Source organism: Lolium perenne, chromosome 1 (assembly GCF_019359855.2).
Source record: "Lolium perenne isolate Kyuss_39 chromosome 1, Kyuss_2.0, whole genome shotgun sequence".
Lineage (NCBI taxonomy): Eukaryota > Viridiplantae > Streptophyta > Magnoliopsida > Poales > Poaceae > Lolium > Lolium perenne.
Genome location: NC_067244.2, coordinates 133,965,365 through 133,984,745, shown reverse-complemented (window position 1 = coordinate 133,984,745; position 19,381 = coordinate 133,965,365). Strand labels below are relative to the sequence as shown.

Genomic DNA, 19,381 nt, shown 5'->3' with positions numbered 1-19,381 from the left:
TTCATTGTCTGCAGATTATAATCTTTTGTGCGCTATATTATGCAGATCGAAGATGCTCGAATGCAAAAGGGACGATATCACAGACATTGGGTTCATTGACCCGAACACAATGCATGTTAAAACCATAGAGAATCCCCTCTATAACAAGGATACACCGCAGACTTTGCTAAGGTTTTTGAAGCGACAACGTGACAAAAAGCTAATACTTTGGCCTTACAACTTCGAGTGAGTCTTACTGTCTTATAACACATTATATTTTGCTCACCGTATGTCAAAATTTTAACTAATGACTTATATATATGACACTACATATTGAAACGTGCGTAGGTTTCACTTTATTCTTCTCGTCATCAATTTGGAAATTGGAGAAGTTGAAGTCTTGGACTCACTAAGCAAAAAAAAGGATCTATACGTGTCTTGTTTTTTAATGCTCAGAAGGTAATTTTAATTCTTATCGGTTTGTTTCGTTAATTTCCTGCTTTGAACTAATTGATGACTCTTTTATGCATTTTCTTTTGTCGAGCAGCGTATGGCAAACTTTCATCAAGGAAGATACGTCCCGTGAATGGACACCGAAGCTGCGATGGTGTGCGAAAGTAAGTAGTACTACCTAGGTCCACACACCTTTTAATTATCATACTTGACTATTGTTTGATTGAATTATATTCTTGTAAAGAAATGCCCGCAACAACCTCCGGGGACCGATCTCTGTGGATTCTTCGTTTGCAAGTACATCCGCAGAATTGTCAACGAGAGAACGAATAATGAAAGAAATAAAGAGGTACAAAAACAATCTTCACAAATTTGTTTTGTTATCATAAGTTGTGTTGAGTTTCAGTAATAGTTGTTTCATGTATTCATTTGTATCTTATTCTTTTATAGTTGGCAAGAAAGCGGAACAAGCTCTCAATCGATGACCGCTTCATAGCAATAGGCGAGGAATTGGCGGGATTTTTCCTTCTGGACGTCATACCACCACTCGCAGAGCACCACTATGAATGAAGATGTACATGTTACATATATAGTTGACTCGAAGAGTACCACTATGCTACATGTAATAGACATATATAGAGTACGCCTCGGAGAGCACCACTATGCATGAAGATCGATCTTCATGCATAGTGCTACTTAATTTGTGATCTTATGCAATAACATGTGTGTTATATTATATGCACCAACTTGCTATGCATCATCTTGATCTTCATGCACTACCTAAACCCAAACGCGTTTCTGGTGCATCGACGCGATATGAAACAAACCGATATCCCTAAACCTCTCCAAAACCCTAAAAAGCCAATTCTCTGCCGCGGCAGAGATTTGGGCAAATTCCCTGCCGCGGGGGGAACCTTTGGTACCGGTTCGTATTACCAACCGGTACCAAAGATCCTTAGCCCTGAGCTCTCCTGGTGGCCCACGTGGAGGCCCCTTTTATACCGGTTCGTAAGCAACCGGTACGAAAGGGGGGGGGGCTTTAGTGCCGGAAGTTTTATACCGGTTGCAAAACCGATACGAATGCCCCTCTGGAACCGGTACGAATGGACGTTTTTCTACTAGTGCAAGCTAGTTGCCAGAAAAAATAATACACCAAAGACACATCATATCAGGTGATGCAATCAATTTGTCGAACTCCATGAATCCTCCTTTTATTTGTTCAATCAAGTAATCTAAGCCAACAATATACTACCATGCAATGAAAGAGTACAGAATGCAATTTACTTTCCCGTGTATCCCCAGTAGCATTAGGAAAAGAACTAGTAAGCATTTGATTTTAAAGGAGGCTCTCCTAGGATAACATAAAATGCTTCAGAATACTTATTGTTCTTGCAAAGGGAAAGAATGAGCAGAGTTCACAACAAACTCAAACTAAACTCTCTTGCAAAAGGAAAACATGTCCCTCATAAAGTCATACCCAGTACAATCAGCTTTCTCTTGTTGTCCATTTCAAGAATTCATTTCATAATGGCTTCTATTATCTCAAATTCAGCCACGTTATGCAAAATCTTGCAAAGTTTATAGTATAATATCAACTTCCTGCCGAGCAACGGACAGATCACACTAGTCAAATCAGCTAGCTACATCAAGTACAGTTGAACCGAACGATACATACGTTGGATCGATGGAATTAATTTCAACTACATCGATGCATTTCTTTCCTATATCAATCAGTTGCTACTCCTACCTATAGCTAGGTGTATTACCAAATGAACTATAGCATGGAGTAATGGGCCCTATTTACATGTGCTAGAACAAGTAGTAGTGCAGTGCAGGCACAAGTAGCTGATGCAAATTTTTGCACTGAAGCATGAGCTCAGAAGTCACAAATTCAGTTTGTTACCATAGCAGAATGAAGTGCAAAGTTATAGCAAGTACTACTTAAAATGAAATTGAACAACTTTACAATTATAGTTTGTGCTTATCACTGTAAAATTCTAACAGCTATAGGGTCTTCTATCAAACAGTCATGCATAGGAACTGTTGGCTATCTTTACAGATCCATGGAGTCTAAATATGATGCTGATTGCTGAATGCTGATGTAAGGTAGCTAGTAGGAGTAACTACAAGTAACTTTAGTCTAAATATAGTCGCTAGCTAGTAGGAGTAACGACAAGTACTGACAGAGATTAGTGAGTCACAAACATACTTGAAAGTCCACACTTCAAAATCATTAAACTTTATTGCAGAGTAACACCCGAAGTTCAAACTGAACTTTAGACCATTGTTCAGTAAACCATATGAACAATTTTACGAACAACTTTAGACCATTGTTCAGTAAACCATAAAGACATGACAAAAAAATCAGTACGAGTACTTGCAGGACTGGCCAACAAGTGGGTTCAGACGTGACCTTAGGACTGATTAATAATATTGTTCTCCCTCACGAGCAGCAGTTGCATCCTCCAATAATTCATCCCGCAGATTCGCCTGAAGAAAGCAATTGTTCATGAGTACTTCATACACCATGAATTTTTATGTACTAGGTAACAGAGCAAGTGGAGTAGCAATATTTTTTCTCATTTACTCACACATATACCTATTGTTAATTAAGCAACTTGCATGAATTCCTCAGGCATAGATCAAATCCCCAGAATTATGAACAGAAATCTTATGGGAAAACTAAGGATTCCTGTTTGCTAGACATCTCAATTGCAAGAATTCGACCGAAACACATCAAGAACAGCCCAAAAGTGAAATAGAAAATTTGCTTACAAGATCTGATGTAGCATCAGTAGATCCGAGGATGTAGAGGGAAGAGATGGAGGGGGAGGTTGTGCTCACCAGGACTCGGTTCGTCGCCGGAGGAGAGGAGGACCGTCGCCGTTCCCGGAGGAAGACCACCGTCGCCGTTACCCAAGGAAGACCACCGTCGCCATGGCCGGAGGGGAGAGGAGCTTCGACGGAGGCGGAGTAGAGCTCAGCGGAAGGAGATGGAGGACTGTGGAGGCGCCTCGCTCCAGTCGCCGGAGGAAGTAGAGCAGCAGGTGGATGCGTCGCCACCCGCGGCGTCGCCCGAGAGCCACTCGAGGAATTCGTTCCCCATGTCCGGACTAGTGGAATGGTGGCCCGGGGAAAGGCCGCGGAAGGGACGGGTTTCCCTCACCCATGGGCAACCAAACAGCGCGGTTGATTGACCCGGGCCAACTCAGCCCGGGGTTTTGTTGGCCCGGGAAAACTAGGGGAACCCCCCGGGAAAGGCCGAAACCAAACAAGCCCTAATGGTGTAAGCGTATCAACCAGAAGCTAGCAATAGCATAGGGTTCTGAACTTTTGTGTCCTTTCGATGAGTACAACAGATTTGGACAACGCACAATGTATTCCAAAATTAGCATCAGGCTGCTTAGTCACCAAATGGTAGACACTAATTCTCAATCAATTTTTAAGACTAACAGATTCACTATACAAATGTCTACTAAACACTGTCACTGTGCCCACCGTCGCCATCCTCTCCCTGTCTTCCTCCTTCCTCCTGTCGGAACTGTGTCGCTGATTGCCGCAAACAATAAAAACATCAGATCAGCAGAGAATCATGAGGGAGGGGAAAAATTATATGGCAAGAATGTTAACCTCCGCGACGATCTTCTCACCTATCCCGTCGACGGTTGCCGCTGCCTTGCTTTAGGGAAGAGGGCGAGACTGCTTGCACTGTGAGAGGAGTACTGTCTAAAGCCCATGTATGCACGTCCAGTTCAACTGCGGGTCTTCGAAATGAAGCATTCTATGAAAATAGTAAGAAGCATGCGGTCTCATCGGCAGATGAAAATCCATCGATGAGCATGGAAGGCGTCAATGGTTTCGAGACACCAACACAATCAACCGTTCTTAACAATGGTAATGTTCACTAATGGACAACTTCTATTTCTCTCTTTTCCTGAACTTTCATTGTTATTTATGCATTTTCAAATATGTACATATGATACTCTACAAATAACTGTCCTGGAAAAGATGTATAGCATTAGCAATTTTTCTTTTCGTGCCATCTCGCTGGTACTAAAGACACATGAATCTATACGAGAGCGGACGAATAGCGCCCGGGCTTGAGTGGTCCGGAAATCATGAACCGTAGTGGGTGGTGATGCGGACATGCAGGGGCATTAAATGAGGCATTGTCAGTAATGGAAAATGGACGGAATACAGAGTAGGAATATGGATGGTATCGCGTGAACAGGGGCGCGTACGCAGTAAATGGAGCATGTGCAGAGGCGTAGCATTAATGTCTCGGCGGAGCGTGGAACAGGTACAAGATGTGTGCGGTACATCATCTGCCGACTAGGCGTGGCAAGTTAATCTGTGAGCTGCTCCTGTGCGGGAAACCTAGCAACCGCATCTTCCAGCTCCCCCTCACCCCTCGCCGCGCCTCGCTCGGTTCTTATTGCCAGGTGAGACTGCATGTGGCGGCTCTCCGTCACCGCGCTGGAGCAAGGCAAGAGGGTCCCGGCGACTCGGCGAGGATTCTGTGCTTGTTGTGGTCAGTGGCGCGTAGATGGCCGCCATCTTCTTCGGAGATCCTGAGCCGAGGTGAGGAAGTTATCTTGTTTACTTTTTCCTATCCACATCTGCGCGCTCGAATCAAAGGAAGACCGTGGCTTACGATCTCCTCTCTGATTTCTTATTTCCTTAGCTTGCAAGCCCTGCTGGCGCAAGCGAGGGTCGGCGGGGGTGAAGTGGAAGCTGTCGTTGGCTGTTCCTCGCTGGCAGAGCGAGCTGCGTCCACCACGACGACGGTGGTTGTGGGTGACAGTAACAGTGCTGACTCCGGCAATTCATTGGCAGGGGATTGCAGCTAGAGGGATCTGTGGCCGAGGTCGATGATGTTGGTGAGCATGCCGTCTCCTCTGGATGGAGAGGAGGTACCGATCCTTTCCTCATCAGACCCTCTCTGCTTTTGTATAACTGCACGCTCTGCTGATTTTCCGTAATTCAGTCTGTAGCTGTCATTTGGATCCATGAAATTTTTAGTGGGGGTTCTTATAATCTGTTGGCGTGCCCTGTTTAGTCTGCACTTTGTTCTATTTTGAGGGAAATATATTACGCAATTCAGAGTAGAAACACTGGTTTAACTTGTTGCCACAAAAACTGTTAAATACCTGAACTCTGCTATAAATCTTGGCACCATTTTTATGTTAAATACATCTGGTTAGAGTACCTGAGCTACTTAGTTTGGGGGGACTATCGGTAGTTTTTTCCTAGTTTCAGTAGTTGTCTTTCAAGATATACTAGCAAAAGTGCCCGTGCGTTGCACCGGAAGAAAAATCAGCAGCAAGCCAAATAATTTCTCGTTGGTACGACTGCAGTATAAACACATATTCAAGCAATTAATTAATCTCCGTAGTTGATGTGAACAACATTAGGGGTAAAGACGTATCTCAGTGATACACAGTTGTTGAGGAGTTCTTCGTAGCTAATAAGTATAGCATGCTAAAATCTAATATAAGCATCTCTTTAAATACGAAGTATAGAAATACTTCTATTTTCTATTTTCCAACATCATTTAAAATTCTCTATGTGAAACTCTGTGGCCGTGAAATGACAGTCAGGTAGACTCATATGTTTGTTGTATCGTAGGAATGTGTATATGTTTCACTTCACTGTTAAATTGTAATTTTACGAAGAAACAATTCTATTTGTCTAGCTGAAGCACATGTACATGCATGATTAGAATATGACGCTTGACCAGGTGATGAAAATCTACAACTATGCATTGGAAATTTCGTTACCAGTCCTGGAACCAAAAGTGTGATAGCTCTTTTCCCAAACTGAAAAAGTATTCCCTTGCATCATATAGAAACATGAGGATGCTATGTACAGAAGCGTTGTAATTTAACCGGTTTTCTACTTACTCTATCTTATTTGGTCGAGCCATTGAGAATAATTGCAAGATGGATTGGACTGCAGTGTACTACTCCTGGTCCCTCACGTGCAAGCAGTACCCAGAGCCCATACACCAGCAAGCAACATCGCACTTGCTAAAGAAGAGAATACATCATAGAACCAATACTTCTAAAACCACAAATTTGACAAATGCAGGAGTTTCCATTTTATATAATCCACTATCTACCATATACCACCAGCATCAAAGCATGAATCTCAAGTATTGCTCTTGTCAACAATCGTGTGAAACCAGAAAATTCAGAATCGTGTTGAAGAAAAGGAGGAAGCGGTGGATCCAAATACACGAGCAGCTGATTTTCGACATGCACTCCTCCATGATCATGTATCCTATTTGACCACCACAACCACATGCACCCATAGTTGTATTTCTCCTAATCCCCTTTTCTAGATCCTCTCCCTGAAGCATCAATCAATCCATTAAATCATGTCCTTCACGAAGACCATGGCTAGATCCGTTTCTAAATTCAGGCTGCCACCACAATCGATCAGGCGAGGCGGTGACCATGCTATACAGAAAGCGCCAGTGCCTCCGTTGATTAGAGTCCATGCACCGCACCTCGAGACTGCTCAGGTTCCCTTCACCGCCGGTGAGAGCGTCGCATGGATCGCCCTTCGCATCCCCTAGCGGCAAGCTGGGTGGCTGGCGGCTCACCACGTGCCACGACAGAGTCTGGGCACCCGACGGGCGGCATCTGTTCCTCCATGTCGCCGGCGGTAGGTAGCAGCCCCGCAGCACTGTAGTGGCTCGAATTGACCCGGGGTCCACGGACCAGTTCTGATAGCCCCAGGTCCCGGCGTGCATCCATCCTCACGGAACTCCTGTCGGAGCTGCAGAGGAGCAAGGCCGACAATGACGGTGGAACTACAGACGGCGGTGGCGCGGAGCGTGTGGTGGAACTCTCCAGTCCGTGGAGAATGACCAGTGCCTGGCCGCCTGCGCTTCTGCGGTGGTCGGCTTGACCTTCTCCTCTGACGGTGGAAGAGAGAGGATGCCCGGACGTTGCTGTCAATCTGTCATCGCGGAGTGGGAGCCCTTGCTCGATCTCGTCAAACCAGCGCGGGCTCGCCGTCGCCGCCGGCCAACTCGTCGGTCTTGGAACGTACCTCAATTTTCGTCGGTAAACTTGGATCAAGATTACCCCATATTTAAAGGACCGTAGCATGCAACAAGGGGAAACTCGTGGGTGGATCGATCTCTGATTAACTTAAGAAAACCGGGACTCTTTTCCTTTCCTCTTTTGGACTCGGTTGAAGGAATGTGGACCTTTTTTTCTTGCAACAAAAAAGGAACGTGGACATGTTTATTTGGGCCTTGGCCTAGTCTCACTGTAGGAACGACCAGGACAGGCTGGAGCAAAGGAAATACAACGAACCGTTTTTTCACTTTGGGGTGGCAATCCATGTAATTTTGGAGAGAAGCAGGGGCAAAAACAGATGGACCGACAAGAAACCCTTTTGCTTTTATTATTAGGTATAGATATCTAATTGATTTTGGCAGAATGCGATCAACACGCACTAAGTAGAAAAGAAACAGTAATGGTGAAAAAATGGTTGCCACTATTTTTCTCTCTCTTCTGCAACCGAAAAAAGTTTAATACATGGCCATTTGTCCCCCGCGATGACTTGACTATTTCATTCGCAGACATCGTGTAGGGACGGCACCGCCCGAAAGAACAGTAAACTCTGCCCGCGTCACAACCCTCGAGCTAACCTTGCGTGACTTCCCAACCAGGAGGAATCGCGAGGTCATTGTACCAGAAGTGAGTGTTCCGTTTGATTTGATTGGAGAGGCTTAGGACTTCTACAATATGTATTCATGGGAATGGGGGTTCGGGTAAGATATGGTAAAAGCCGGCTCAATGTCGACCGACTGAAGTGCATGCAAGGAATAGTCTGCGGGTGTTCGGTGAGTGAGTTCGGGTGCCCTTTTTGATGTGTTTCCTGCCTTGCTATTTGAGCACCCAAAAATCAAAAGATCAAACTTGTTATACAAAAAATGATCCACCGAGAGTAATTTTTTTATTTGTTCCACCAATTGCAGGGGAAACCCCGGGCCACAACCTCGCATTTCACCAGGTGCCTTTGCCCAGCCCTCATCAGGTTGTTGCGTTCGAAGGATAATGGATGGTACATATGCGATCATAGGGATAGCCACAGCCATGATCTGTCTGCCTCGTTTGGTGAGCGGGCGCATAGGACTTGGTTAAACAATTGAGGGAAAATAATGTCAATCTTGGGAAGGTGTACAATATTATAGGAAGTTTCTTCACGAAAATGGAGAATGTACCATTCACAAAAAGGGCTTTGGAAACTCTTTGTGGCAAGATCAGTAGCGAGCAAGCAGATGACAACGTCAGGAAAACTATAGAAATTTTCTGGGCGGCGGATCCTGAATTCACTTACAGTGTGCAAGTGGATGACGACAGCAAAAGTGTGAATCACATGCTGAAGACGTATGTGTCTCCTAGATTGGTCATGCACGTGTTAAACAATTTAACAAACTGCTATATGATAAGGACTCGGAAAAGAGCTTCCAGGACAAGAGGACACGGCTGGTAAGCAAAAAATCCTCAAACTATTCTTGGCTGTGAATAATTCGAGGTTGAACAAACAGCTACCGGTTTAGTGCTGATTCAAAATTGTTTTGTCACATTCTGTCTCCCGCAGCCCGTGCTTTCCCTGTTGATTTTGTTTACCCGTGATTACTGATTAACTCGATGCTTACATTTTGAACCACAGGGTGGCGTGGTTTATAAAGTCGGCCAACCTATGGAGAAAGACACATCATAAATTTACACACGGACAATGTTCAGAAAGTTCCAGGATTTTCTTTACAAGTCCGGGTCTTACTATGTCGACCAGGTGGTGCCAGGGGAGAGGTATGTTGCAAAACATTTTGACAGCGATATTCGGGAGAAGTGGTGCAAGGTGCAGTATGAGGTTTCAGTAAGCGATGGATATTACACTTGCGAATGCGGTATGTATGATCACATGGGCATGCTCTGGTGCCATGTCTTAAGGTAGAATCCAGATCATGTTTACATTTTATTTTCCCTTTGACGTGGCAGACGCAACTGGTAAACTGTGTGGGGGCATGACGTACATTGTCCGGTTGCAGGTTCTTGTCCACCCTTAGGTTCACCGAGATTCCAGCCCTGCATGTGATGAAGAGATGGACGGTAGACGTGCAAGACGTTTTGCCCTTGCACCAGGTGCAGTACCAGAAAGATCAGGGTCTAATGACATCATTCAGTCATTCCCAGATGTACCTTAATTACATGGAAGTGGTGAGGCTAGGGGATGTAAATGTTGATGCATACACCACAGCAATGGAGTACATAAAGGTGCTCGAGCCAAAACTCGTGAAGGTTGCTGTGGAAGGGGATGGTTTGGGTCTTGAGGAGAGACTTAGCGCAAAGAAAGCTCGGCTTGAGCGGTCGACGGCCCAGATTTTTGTGCAGCACCTCCCCCAGGACGATGGAGGTGGTGATGCAATAATCCTGGATGCATCTCTTCTAGTTCCATCGGAGAACATAAGTGGAGGCAGGCCAACCAGTAGCCGCAACAAGCCGTTGTATGAGACTACCTCGAAGCGAACAAGATTCTGCACAATATGCAGGCTCCCTGGTCACAAGAGCACAACATGTCCAGATCGCCCTCCCGGGGTTGCGAAGCCTCGGAAAGAAGCAAAATGCTCCAATTGCGGTCTACCTGGGCACCGTAAGGCAAACTGTGTTGCAAAGAACACTGCGGTTTGGAGGGGCTCGTGTTTTTGTGCTGTTTTTTTACTTCCCTTTGAGAAAAATTGTTTTCTTATTCTGCTATCAGCAAAAGACAAAAGTGTGATGTAATTTATTTGTTATTGAGGGTAGAACTTAGAAGAACATGAACCCGGCCCCAAGGGGGATCAGTACTTTACGAATAGGATGGTTACTGTAAACAAATTGGATTCTCGGGGGGAGACTTGTATAGAATCTCCTCATTAGGTGAGATCATAAGAAGTGCGGAAAAATCGAATAAAATTATACAACACACTTATAGATTGTATCTACAACTTTTAATTTTTTTAGCTCAAAACTCAATTTACACTTAGAGAAACAAACAAGATAAATTCTGCAGTGAATAGTGTCAGCTTTGGGTGAATAGTATTTCACACTATTCATTCCCAGATTTGTCCTTTTTAGCTATCTAAATGTATTGAAGCAGAGGTTTTTTGGTGTTGCACATATACCATAGATGTATGTTGTCAATTTTTTTGAGAATTTTTAAACATGTTTTTGTTCTTTAAATTTTTTGATCTCATAGATCCTATCTAAAGCAAGATTCTACTCATAAACCATATATAAGAGCATCTCCACTCGTCTCCGCGAATAGGCCCCTGGCGTGCCATTTTTTCATCCGGACGGCGAAAAATGGCCCAGCCGCGCCCCCGGTTCCTCGTTTTTCGCTGGATTTGGGCTTTCATCCATCCGGCGAGCCCACGCCAACCCCGGCCTACCGTGGAGCGCTCGGGGACTCTGGACGAAGCGAAAGCGCGTGAAACACCGAGATATTTATCCCACGCTTTTCGCTTCGTCTTCGCCGCAGAGGTGGACCCGACCGGTCAGCGACACACGCATCGTCTTCCGCGCGCACTAAAAGCCTGCCGCCGGTCAGCTCGCCGCGGACGCGTCGCATTCCACGCGTCATTTTATCGCCGGCACCAGCCGCGCTTATATACCCTGCTCCACTCGCCGCGACGCGTATCCCCGCTCCACTCTCCCTCCACTCTCCCGATCCATGGCGTTCTACGACGAAGACGGCGCAGCCAACAATGGCTACCCCCGCCGGTCGCTCCACGCGTGGGAGGGGCACCTCCTCCACCAGGCGGGGTACCCCTGCCCGCCGGACACGAGGCCTCCCGGCGGCGGGTGGCGGCTAAGTGCTGGTGGCATACCAATCCCGCCGCCGCCCCGGGGCCACGCCCTCGACGTCGCCATCGAGGAGGCTCGAATGACGATGACGGACGAAGAGCGCGCCGACCTGCGCCACCACCCCGACAACTACACGAGTTGGAACTCGTTCTTCCTCTGGCGGTGGGAGCGGGAGCTGGCGGCCCACGATGGCCCGCCGCCTCCGCCTCCGCGCAACAACGCCGCGGGTCGCCGACGTTGGTGGAGCGCGCCGAATAGGACGCTGGAGAACGTCCTCGAGCACATCGAGGGCGGCAACTTCCCGGTGCTGACGATGCCCCCTCCATCGAGGGCATCGGCCAGCCGCCGCCGGGGAAACATCTGGCAGCCACGGCGCATGGCTGCCAGCTCGTCGTCTTCCGGATCGGCGTCGAGGCCATCCTTGGCGCCGGTGAAAAAGGAGGTGGCGTCTCCGTCGACACCGGCGCGCGTCAAGAAGGAGTCGGCGTCTCCACCGCCGAGCAGAGGGCGCAGCAGCGGTGCCCTCGTCATCCGCGACCAACCCTCCTCTCCGCAGCGCGGGCGGAAGAGGAAGTCGGCGAAGAAGGAGGACGCTGCAGCCGCCGCGAACCAGCTCGCCGAGGAAGAGGTGAAGCGCGTAGAGGACGCCGCGGTGGCGGAGGCGATCGCCAGGTCGCTGAACGACCTGGTGCCCGCCGACAACAGCCTCCCCATCGATGCCGCACTGGAGTGGTCCAGGCGCGATTGGGAGCCAGGAGGCGGAGTAGCAGCGGCGGATGCTGGACCTGGCCGCCGCGCGTCAACTCGCCGCCCGCGCCGCCGCACCGTTCTCCGCGCGGAACACCGCGCCCAGGGAGGTGATCAAGCTCGAGGAGAGCAGCGACGACGACATCTACCGACCGTCGCCGCCACGCGCCGGCGACGCTGGACAGGGTACGAGCCGCTGGTACGAGGCGCCGCCGCCCCAGGACGACACCGGCTCGAGCGACGACGATGACGGCGGCGACTACACGTCCTTCTACCGCCATTTTGGCATGTAGGAGAACGTTTTTTAGTTTTAGTTTTAGTTTGTCAATCGCCGAATTCAAATATATGTACGAATTCGGCCTATTTATGTGCGAACTCGCCTCTATATGTTAAATATCATTAAATTTCGCTTATGTTTGAACGAACTCGTCAATTTTATCTGAATTCGCCATATCATCCTGGGATCGCGGCTGGGAAGCTGGCCCTCCCCACGCCATTTTTTTATCCAATCCGGACAAAATTAACCCCGGATTTCAGTGCAAGGAGGCCAAACGAGTGGAGATGCTCTAAGCGGATGGAACAAGATGTGCCGGATGTTGATCAACCGTGCCATCTCCTCACATCTTGTACCAGGACCGAGTCTGCCAAACCGCGTACAGACCACCGGCCTACCGCGTGACACTGTTTCCTTTTTGGTTCGCATATGCAGGTCTGCTTACGGTCCAGGTGGTTGGCTCCCCCTGCCATCGGTATAGACCAGTAGAGTTACTGCATCTTATACAACACCGATTATGACGTCAGTCAAAGATACCAACGGACTGATATAGTATGGATATGCGGTGCACTCAAGCTCGGGCGTACTTCCGAGTTTTCGGAATCTATACTGCCTATTATATTTAACTAAGGATCAAGTAGTAGAACAGGTCAAATGCAGAGATAGAATGGCCTGAAATTCAATGTGCCTGATTACATTTGCACTTCTACACTAACGGTTCATGATTTCACTACGGATATGCTATCACATTGACTTTTCATATCATTCTAATATAAATATGTCCCTTCTACTGTTAACAAAAAGTGCCTTAAGTTCAGTTATAATTACCCCAATTTGGGAAGTCTATATAGGATGGATTCCCAAACACTAATAATATATAGAACACAGAAGAGAAGAAGCAATAGTCTAGCAATGTGCTTCTTACCTTGTATATTGGGCATTGAGGATCCCTCAAATCAACAAGTAAATTGGCACAATAGGGGTGGTTTCTAGATCCGTAAGGTTGGACATTGTGTTTTCAATTTATAATTTAGTTCTACAAGCTGTTTTCTTAACAACTGCTGTGCCTGACACATATATTTTCATGTTGTGTATGCAGAAAGTACACTTCCAACGTCTGATATTGTTCAACAGCTCCAAACACAGTCACCAGGCAATGATGAGGGTAATTAATTTCCCCATTTTCATTCAATGCCTGTTTGAAACATGTTCTCATAAATAGATAATTATTCTTCAGGCGAGGACGAGGGTGTCATATTGGAAGAAGACTCCGAAGATGAGGAAGGTTACATGTTTGCCGGACAAGGTAATTTGATCATGTTCCAAGCCATATAGTGCACATATTGCACACACTATTAGGACTAATACTTTTCTGTATCCACCATTTCAGAAGATGATGCTGATGAGGATGTGGAAACAGATGATGTCAATGATGACTCTGCTTCGGTTCCAAACGTGCCAGATCCATATGACATGGTAGACAGCAAAATACCAACTGAAACGCATATGCTCAAGCTTGTTGACGACTGCAAACATAAACATTGTGGTGCAAAGAGGTTCGAGCATGAGCCACCAGGGTTTTGCTGTCGTAATGGGCAGATTAAGCTAGCCAACACGGATACACCACCCGAGCTTATGAGGCTTTGGACGAGTGAAGACCCTGATGCTAGGTATTTCCGTGATAACATACGGTTTTTCAATGGACATTTCTCGTTCACCTCACTATACTGCAACCTTGATGGTGATACCACTAACACATCAAAGCATCCTATCTACACTTTTCGTGCTCATGGCCAAATGTACCACAACATAAGGTCATTTGGCAGAATAGATGGTCTGTAAGGCAGTCACCTGGAGCTTTACTTCTTTGATGATGACCCCAATTTAGAGCACAGGTATCGTAGCTGCCGCAAAGAGCAGTGCGCAAAAGACAAAGAAGTAATCACACAGATGGTCAACATACTTCGTGGTAACCCATACTCTGAACATCTACGGAGTATGGGAGAGGTTGAGGATGTTGATGATTATCGTATCACACTAAACCTTGACCAAAGGATGGACCAGAGGAGATACAATGCACCTACCAGTTCTGAAGTAGCCGCGGTGTGGGTGGAAGGAAGCGAACGGCGAAGACAGTTCGACCACAGCGTGATACTGCAAGGTAAAAACAGAGATATTTTTGGTATCAAGTCCTATCATGGATGCTACGACGCACTGTCCTACCCACTATTCTTCCCTAGAGGCGAGCTTGGGTGGCATACCGATATCCCGAAGAGAAATGTGTCCTATGATACTGTGATGGCAGCTCGTGCAGCTCGTCTAGCTCGTCGTAATAACGACGAGTCCTCTCAATCCCCCGGCGATAACAATGATGATGGCGGCGAAGATAATGATCCAGGTTTGTGTTTTAATTATTTTTTACATGCGCAGTCCATGCTAAGACATATGATCTCCCGTTTCTAACACCACTCATTCTAAATTCTCTATGCAGCTTCGGGAGGAAATAAATGTGTGTCAGTGAGGGACTACTACTGCTACAAATTCCAGATGCGGCCTGGGATATTTAACCCGATCCTGCACGGAAAGCGTCTTTTTCAGCAGTTTGCGGTCGACACATATATCAAGATCGAGAACTCACGGTTGGACTATATGTGGAATCATCAGGATAAGATAAGGGCCGACCTGTACCAAGGCCTGATGGACAGCTTGCATGCCGGCGAGGGTAGTACGGATGCTATTGGAAAGCGTACGGTGTTGTCAGGAACATTTATCGGTGGTCCACGTGACAAGAGGCGTCGCTACATGGATGCTATGGCCTTGGTGCGGAAATACGGCAAGCCGGACATCTTTCTCACGATGACATGCAATCCTAACTGGGATGAGATCAAGCGTGAGCCCTACCCTGGCCAGACACCTCAAGATCGTCCAGACCTTGTGGTGCGTGTATTCAGGGCAAAACTGGAGGAACTGAAGAATAAGTTGTTTCAGAAGGACATCCTCGGAAAGGTAAAAGCATATGTGTACGTGGTGGAGTTCCAAAAGAGGGGTCTTCCACATGCACACTTCTTGCTAATCATGGAGGGGCGGTTCAAGCTCACATGCCCCGAACAGTACGACAAGCTTATCTCAGCAGAGCTACCTAATAAGATAAAGTACCCAGAACTGTATAAGATGGTAGTGAAACATATGATGCACGGCCCATGTGGTGTTTTGAACCCTGATTGTCCATGCACGAAGGGCCGTCCTGCTTGCAAGAATCAGTACCCTCGCCCTTTCAATGCGGCTACCTTACAGGGAAAGGACTCATACCCTCTATACAGACGACATAACGATGGTTGTAAAGTAACAGTTCGAAAGGCCTTGCTGGATAATAGGTGGGTTGTCCCATACAACCCTCACCTCTTGCGTCACTTGAATTGTCACATCAATGTTGAGGCATGCTCCATCATAAAGGCCGTTAAGTACCTATTCAAGTACATATATAAGGGGCACGATCGGGCGTCTATCACGGTGAGCGAGGCTGACAAGGCAGATAGCAACGGGAACATAGATGAGATCAACCAGTATAGAGATGCGAGGTGGGTGACTCCTCCTGAAGCCTTGTGGAGGATATACGGCTTTGAGTTGAGTAAAAACTACCCATCTGTGATGCAGTTGCAGCTCCATCTAGAAAACTGTCACATGGTTTCATTCCAGCAGGGCCAAGATATCCAGCAAGTAGTTAACCGTCAAGGTGTTGAGAAGTCAATGCTTACAGAGTACTTCAGGGCAAACAGATTACATGAGGAGGCACGTGGTATCTTGTACAGGGATTTCCCCGAATGGTACACTTGGCAGAAAGGTAAAAAAGGTGAGGATAAACGCTGGCAGAGAAGGGCTGTAAAAAAAGATGGTACACGTACGAAAAGGATACAGGTTGGAAGGATTGTGTCAGCTCACCCAGCAGAAGGGGATCGCTATTACCTGCGAGTCCTTCTAAACCATGTCACTGGGGCCACCTGCTACGATGACCTAAAGACGGTTAATGGCATTCTGCTAGGATCCTTTCGTGAAGCTGCAGAGAGAAGGGGGTTGATCGAAAGGGACAACACATTGGATGACTCCCTTACTGAATCTACACTCTTCGAGATGCCTTCATCTCTACGAAGGCTCTTTGCGACAATATTGGTATTCTGCGAGCCTAGCGATGTGCGCGGGCTCTGGGATAAGCACTTTGACGCAATGTCGGAAGACTATCGCCGCAATGATCCATCCAATATTGTAGCTGAGCAGAAAGTTTTGATAGATATCAGAAATATGCTACAGTCAATGGGCAAGGACATCAAGTCATTTCCTCTTCCTGATATTGATGAGGAATTTGACAATGCCACCGGTGTGGAAAGGGAGATCTTCGAGGAGTCTGTGATTGAGCCCAACAAGGAGGACATAAATCTAGCAGACTCACTTAATACGGATCAGAAGGCCGCGTATGAAAAAATTATGTCTGTTGTTCATGGCGATGAGGGTGGTGTGTTCTTTGTGGATGGACCTGGAGGTACCGGAAAGACTTTTCTGTACAGAGCACTGCTCGCAACGATTCGCGGTCAGAAAAAAATTGCTGTAGCGACAGCTACATCTGGTGTTGCAGCTTCCATAATGCCTGGAGGGAGAACAGCTCATTCCCGTTTCAAGATACCACTGAGCATTGATGATGGCGGGTATTGCACCTTCACTAAACAGAGTGGTACTGCAAAACTCCTACAGTCGGCTTCTCTCATCATCTGGGATGAGGCTTCCATGACAAAGAGACAGGCAGTCGAGGCGTTGGACAACAGTATGCGCGATATAATGAGCCGTCCAGACCTGCCATTTGGTGGAAAGACGGTTGTCTTCGGTGGAGATTTCAGGCAGGTCCTCCCTGTTGTCCGTAAGGGGTCGAGGGCTCAGATAATTGATGCGTCACTACGTAGGTCTTACCTTTGGGATTGCATGACTCACCTAAAGCTCAAACGCAATATGAGGGCACATAGTGATCCTTGGTTTGCGGAGTACCTACTGCGCATCGGTGATGGTAAGGAAAAGGCCAATGCTGATGGTGACATCCGTCTTCCTGACGAGATATGTGTGCCGTGTACTGGAAAGAAGGGCTCCGACCTTGATAAACTAATAGACAACGTTTTCCCCAGCCTTGGTGCTAACATGTCAGACCCAAACTACATCACCTCCAGAGCAATCTTGTCGACACGAAATGACTGCGTTGATAGGGTTAATTTGAAGATGATAAATCGATTCCAGGGACAAGAGATGTTGTACCGTAGCTTTGATTGTGCGGTGGACGACCCTCATAACTACTACCCACCTGACTTTCTTAACACATTGACCCCTACTGGTCTGCCCCCACATTTGCTGAAGCTCAAGATCAATTGCCCTATCATATTGCTCCGAAACATTGACCCCGCAAACGGACTTTGTAATGGCACGAGGTTGGTGGTTAGAGGATTCCAAAGAAATGTTATCGATGCAGAAATTGTTTTGGGCCAACATGCTGGAAAGAGGATCTTCCTGCCAAGGATCCCACTTTGCCCCTCTGATGATGAGATGTTCCCTTTTCAGTTCAAGAGGAAGCAGTTTCCTGTTAGGCTCAGCTTCGCCATGACGGTTAACAAGGCACAGGGGCAGACTATACCTAATGCCGGTATTTACTTTCCTGAGCCGGTGTTCTCTCATGGGCAGTTATATGTCGCCCTATCTAGATCTACTGCTAGAAAGAACGTCAAGATTCTTGTCATCCCAGATGGTGATAACAAGAAAACATGCTCTGATGAAAGCAAAAAGAAGAGGCGTCATGTCAATACCTACACGAAGAACATAGTCTGGAAGGAGATCCTTACATCCTAGGTGACATACTTTGCACTTGTACTTTTAGTAATCACTATGCTATCTTTTAAAATTTGTGCAGATCAGTTCCATTGTGGTAATCATTTCATCTATAAATTTATTGATCTATATATGGCTTCCTGGAATGTTCTATAAAGTGTGCTTGAACTGTTCAAGATGGGTGCTGATATCTCACTATTCTTTTCTGTTTTAACTTAAACAGGTGGCCAGCTTGAAAAGGTCATTGGACTGAATGCTGAAAAGGCAGACCTTCATCAGTTTGTCCCGTTCTCAGGTACGTAAAGGCTTAAAAAACTTCTTAAACATGTGAATTCTAAAACTATTCGAAAGCTATGGCTTCATTTCTGTAGATCAACCGTGTGAGTACATATCATTTGGATTTGCAGTTGCTCATTACTTCTGTATTTACCCAGAATGTTTTTCTTATATATACACTACCCATATGGCTAACAGTAATCAGATCTGAATTTGATTTTTCTTAGTAAAGTGTTTTCTGTATATTAATGGCACATCAGTTTAATTTTTAAGATTAAAAAATCATGTAGTACTAACATCCGAATTGAGACTTGCCCAACATCCTGTCATTTTTTTGTTCTCGATGGTAAAAAATCATCAATATCTCTCTATCCTACTTTTCTGTTATACATATCTTAATGTTCGTTTACTTATGTCTTAGGTGTCAGAGAGCATGTACGTCTTGACATGTCGATACGGGAGCATGTCAAAAGTTTGGTACTATTAAAGAGAAACATGCACGAGGGCCACGTTGATCCAACACAAGAATCTAGGGCATAATGCGAGAGAACCAGATGGACAAGCTGGATTAAATTTAAGTCCAGAATATAATAATAATAAATAATAAATAAAAACTGGAGTAGTTGTTCTCTATTTGATAATGAAGTTTTAATAATTCAGATGTCATATGTGTGAAACAATGTTATATTTCTCTATGATTGTCAGTTTTCTAACAAGTTTCTATCATTTTGATTATTCATTAATTATTAATATTATATTTGATCATCCTTTCGAAAACATTTCCAAGGAAGTAAACCCTGTGAATTGTATAAACGGAACATCAATTAGATGGAGTAGAAAGACAAAAATAAGTCTATGTCTAACAATAAGACTTCCGAAAACTCGAACTACACTAGGCCACGTATTTCTACAGCAAACAAAAGAGAAA

The 19,381-nt window shown here is 46.1% G+C and overlaps 2 protein-coding genes and 1 long non-coding RNA gene across 3 annotated transcripts; 2 read left to right on the top strand and 1 right to left on the bottom strand.

Annotated features, from left to right (window-relative positions):
* Window positions 1-2,655: 2,655 nt before the first annotated feature.
* Window positions 2,656-3,608, bottom strand: LOC127302959 (uncharacterized). Its single transcript, XR_007853205.2, has 2 exons — window positions 3,277-3,608; window positions 2,656-2,922 (listed from the first exon to the last, which is right to left on the bottom strand). It is a non-coding gene; the product is annotated as an uncharacterized lncRNA (long non-coding RNA).
* A 10,663-nt stretch (window positions 3,609-14,271) lies between these two features.
* On the top strand, window positions 14,272-16,300 carry LOC127333546 (uncharacterized). The gene is made up of 3 exons (XM_071823152.1): window positions 14,272-14,719; window positions 14,813-16,145; window positions 16,237-16,300. Exons 1-3 carry the CDS (start codon window positions 14,272-14,274, stop codon window positions 16,298-16,300), a joined length of 1,845 nt encoding a protein of 614 aa, XP_071679253.1.
* A 148-nt stretch (window positions 16,301-16,448) lies between these two features.
* On the top strand, window positions 16,449-18,198 carry LOC139833044 (uncharacterized). The gene has a single exon (XM_071823151.1). The coding sequence runs from the start codon at window positions 16,450-16,452 to the stop codon at window positions 18,196-18,198; it is 1,749 nt and encodes a 582-aa protein (XP_071679252.1). The 5' UTR covers window position 16,449.
* The last annotated feature ends 1,183 nt before the right edge of the window (window positions 18,199-19,381 follow it).